Source organism: Quercus robur, chromosome 4 (assembly GCF_932294415.1).
Source record: "Quercus robur chromosome 4, dhQueRobu3.1, whole genome shotgun sequence".
Taxonomy (NCBI): domain Eukaryota; kingdom Viridiplantae; phylum Streptophyta; class Magnoliopsida; order Fagales; family Fagaceae; genus Quercus; species Quercus robur.
Window position 1 is genome coordinate 46989203 of NC_065537.1, and position 4970 is coordinate 46994172.

General features: G+C 30.7%; 1 protein-coding gene across 1 annotated transcript; it reads left to right on the forward strand.

Moving 5' to 3' along the window:
• Positions 1-351: 351 nt before the first annotated feature.
• Positions 352-2486, forward strand: LOC126722005 (exopolygalacturonase-like). Its single transcript, XM_050425146.1, has 4 exons — positions 352-471; positions 690-998; positions 1590-2105; positions 2242-2486. The coding sequence occupies exons 1-4, from the start codon at positions 352-354 to the stop codon at positions 2476-2478; spliced, it is 1182 nt and encodes a 393-aa protein (XP_050281103.1). The 3' UTR covers positions 2479-2486.
• Positions 2487-4970: the final 2484 nt, after the last annotated feature.

The following is a 4970-nucleotide window of genomic DNA, read 5'->3' on the forward strand; positions in this document are numbered from 1 at the left end:
TGTTATAATCCTTTAGAGTTATTAGCATAATTCAATCATAAAGTTGTTAAAAATTTATCCTTCCATGGTTTCTAAAATTGATTAATTCTTAACTGGACATCAACGGTTTGATTATAACGATAAACTAATAATTAATTAGTGAAGGAGGAAGCATGAAAGCTAATAATAGTATAGAAGTTGAAGTGTAAAAAGGAGATTTCTTCGCAACCATGCATAAAATTAGTTAATATCAGTTGGATGGCTTTAATGGTGATGAGCTCAGGTACTGCAGTATAAATAGCTTCAAACGAAATAGGGAAACCATCATACCATACAACAAATTGTTAATAGCAGAGAAATAAAGAACAATAAATGGGAGAGAATTTGAGCATTGTAACAATTTCCTTGCTATTGTTTTTGGCATCCACCAATGCCGTGCAAGTCTTTGACATTAAATCATATGGAGGACAGCCTAATGGCGATATCACCCAGGTATAAATATGTGTAGCGCAGTTAACTATACCTAATTAACATGTAAAGTGGGTTCTAGTTAACTTAACCAGTAAAGTCTTTTAATTTCAAATAAAAGAACTTAGGTTCAATCTATGCTTATACTAAAAACTATTTGGTGTCTTGACCAGATCATAAAACATTAACATGAAAAATGATTGTAATATACTGATTTTGATTTTTCATAATGTGTTTATTAGGCTTTGACGAAAGCTTGGACAGCTGCGTGCGCAGTAGCAGGAAGTAAAGTTGTGATTTCAACAGGGACATACAAACTAGGTCTAGTGACTTTGTTAGGTCCATGCAAAGGTGCTATTGAGTTTAACCTTCAGGGTACCCTAGTGGCCCCATCAGACGTTGCCTCCTTCAAGGGTAAAGACTTTTGGGTTTCTTTTCAACATATCGACAGTCTCACTGTGTCAGGTGGTGGAGTTTTTGATGGCAAAGGACAAACGGCATGGCAAAAAAATAATTGTGACCATGACTCCGACTGCAAAATGCTTCCTACCGTAAGATTTCAATCTTAATAAATTGCATTTAAATTTCCATTATTTTTATGTAGATATATACAGACACTACAACTTTAAGAACTTTAACCATCACAAAATACTAATTCAAGCACTTATTCATCTAATGATGTTAAGGATATTATCAAATTATTAATAATTTGACGTAAGCTTTATATAGTGAGGTGTCACAACTCACCAAAAAAGAAAATTTAAAATTTATATATGAGAAAGTCCATATACGGAATATGGACACAACTTTTGAGCCATGACCCTAACTTGTGCAACTGTGTGTAATGGAGAAAAAGTGGTGGTTAAAGGTGAAAGTGATAGCTCACCAATCATACTCACATATAACATCAATTTGTGACAAATTGTTCAGTCTAGAAAGAATTTTTTATATAATATTGTTGAAGTAGTACCAACAACATTCATTGATATATATTTGTAATTTTTTTTAATATAGTAATTCAAAGAGGCGTCAGCATTTTGCTATAATATATTTAAATGAAAATATTTTTAGGAGAATATTTAAATGAAACTATGGCGTTCATATTTGATGTTTTGATTTATCTAACTTTTAAACATAAACAGAGTATAAGGTTCGATTTTGTCACAAATTCAATAGTCAGTGACATTCAATCGAAGGACAGCAAAGCTTTCCACATAAACGTTTACGGATGTAAGAGCTTACAAATCCAAGATGTTACCATCACTGCACCCGGAAATAGCCCTAACACCGATGGAATCCACATTGGACATTCATCTAGCATCACCATCAGCAATGCCAAAGTTGGAACAGGTGACGATTGCATCTCCATTGGTGATGGAACCCAAGGTGTTACTATTAACCAAGTAACTTGTGGACCTGGCCATGGTATCAGCGTTGGAAGTCTTGGAAAGTACGAAAATGAACAACCAGTTTCAGGAATTAGAGTAATTGGTGGCACCCTTAGCAGTACAACGAATGGTGTTAGAATCAAAACATGGCCTGCTTCCACACCTGGAACTGCTTCTGATATACATTTCGAGAATATTGTCATGAACAATGTTGCCAATCCTATCCTCATTGATCAAGGCTACTGCCCAAATGGTCAATGCTCAAGCAAGGTTATTATGAACATCACAAATATATACACTCATTTTGATGTTAAAAGTTATAAAAAAAAAAAAAAAAAAAAAATCAAATTACAGATACTAATATCAAATTCTTGGGTGGGTTTTTGTTTGTTTGTTTCGCTTTCAGTCTCCCTCGAAAGTTAAGATCAGCAATGTTAGCTTCAAGAACATTAGAGGCACTTCTTCAACAAAGGAAGCTATGAAGCTTATTTGTAGTAGCGGTGTACCATGTCAACAAGTGGTGGTTGCTAACATTGATCTCGCATACAAAGGCGCTGGAGGATCTACTACTTCCACTTGTGTTAATGTCAAGCCCGCCGTTTCGGGCAAGCAGAATCCTCCTGCTTGTACCACTAAACAATAATAAAATGTCTCCCAAGCTATTGTAACTAATGCGGAATAAGGAAATACTATTTGCAAATAGGTTATAGGAGTTCTATATTAAGTAGAATTTCATTTACTTCAGTCTATCATGTTCCCTTTTTCTTTATTTAAATGAAATTGTGGAATGTTGGATAGTTATTTTTAGAGTTGTTTGAGTTCAAGCTTTTACTAAAAGCTACTATGATCTGGAGTGCTATTGTAGATAGTATTTGTTCTGTTACTGTAGCTGGGATATTTTGGAATAAAACAAAAATTGTTATTAAACTCTTTGTAAATTTTTTTTATTCTTCACCAAATAAATGCTTGTAGTCATGTCACGGTAACATCCAATTCATCTGCATGCATGATTCTAATGCCAAATTAACTTGCTCTCATACTTTTCGACAACGGTAAAATGTAAAACTCACAAAACGGGCACCATATATTCAAATTTGTTTCTCTAAATATTGTATATTTTTAATATAGATTTCTATAACAACTAAACTTTAATCACTTTTATTTTTGAAAATATAACACATATTATTGAAGTTGATCATACCACCAACGCAGAAATTAAGGTAGGAAATAAAACCAATTACATAAATATTTTAGTAAACTTACTTAATTTTCTTACTAACGCTCTATTTATTTTAACAATAATGTTTTCTAGAAAATAAGTCATTTTTCAAAAAACCTTTTCCATAAAAACTATCTCATTTTCCTATGTTTGGTAGCAACCTTAAATGAGTTGGAAAACAATCTCATAACTTCCCTTATTTAGCTTGCTGTGAGATAGAGTTGTTTTCCAAAAAAAAATTAGTGGTCTTAAAATAAGTTATGCTTTTTATGTTGGCTAAAGATCATTTTCCTATGACTCATTTAGTCTAATACTACCAAACACTAGAAAATAAGAATAACTATCTTTACACAATATTTTCCATCGAAACAAACAAAGCATAAAATGAAGCAATTTTGGATGATTAATCTGCATAATCTAACAAATGATTAACAACGAAATTAAATGATTTCAAGTACCTAAATGGTTTGTTGCATTAACTATTGTCTTTTATCAATAATTTTGTAGTTCAATGACATAACATGCTGTCATTTACTAAGGGAATCACGGTTCAAATCCTCCTAATATTAACTATAAAATTATAAAATTCAAACTACTACTTTAAAAAAAAAAAAAAACCTAAATTAAAAATTTTTCATTCAAAATGAAAAATATTTACACTTATGGTTTTTTTTTTTTTTTTTTTTTTTTTTTTTTTTTTTGGCGTTGGTAAAAGATAATTGAGTACAAATTAATCATAACTAATCAATCTAGGCCTGTGCATATAATGGTATCCCCATTGATATAATCTCTTGTACACCCTTTACATTTTAAATAATATTATTTTAATATCCAAAAAAATAGTACTTCTTACGTACTATTTAAATATTATTGAAATCTATTATTATTATATCATGTATTGTAAATATGAATGTTACGTCATTCCAAGGCAAACATAACTATTTTCTCAGCTACTACTAATGATTGTGATTGAAAATAACAAAGCTTCAATTTGGAAAACGCAATAGCAACCAACGGGCCACTTCTAACACAATATTAAGAAATGAGGCTAGATCCTTAATGCGGAATAAGGAAATACTATTTGCAAATAGGTTATAGGAGTTCTATATTAAGTAGAATTTCATTTACTTCAGTCTATCATGTTCCCTTTTTCTTTATTTAAATGAAATTATGGAATGTTGGATAGTTATTTTTAGAGTTGTTTGAGTTCAAGCTTTTACTAAAAGCTACTATGATCTGGAGTGCTATTGTAGATAGTATTTGTTCTGTTACTGTAGCTGGGATATTTTGGAATAAAACAAAAATTGTTATTAAACTCTTTGTAAATTTTTTTTATTCTTCACCAAATAAATGCTTGTGTTCATGTCATCGTAACATTCAATTCATCTGCATGCATGTTTTTAATGCCAAATTAACTTGCTCTCATACTTTTCGACAACGGTAAGATGTAAAACTCACAAAACGGGCACCATATATTCAAATTTGTTTCTCTAAATATTGTATATTTTTAATATAGATTTCTATAACAACTAAACTTTAATCACTTTTATTTTTGAAAATATAACACATATTATTGAAGTTGATCATACCACCAACGCAGAAATTAAGGTAGGAAATAAAACCAATTACATAAATATTTTAGTAAACTTAATTTTCTTACTAACGCTCTATTTATTTTAGCAATAATGTTTTCTAGAAAATAAGTCATTTTTCAAAAAACCTTTTCCATAAAACTATCTCATTTTCCTATGTTTGGTAGCAACCTTAAATGAGTTGGAAAACAATCTCATAACTTCCCTTATTTAGCTTGCTGTGAGATAGAGTTGTTTTCCAAAAAAAAATTAGTGGTCTTAAAATAAGTTATGCTTTTTATGTTGGCTAAAGATCATTTTCCTATGACTCATTTAGTCTAATAC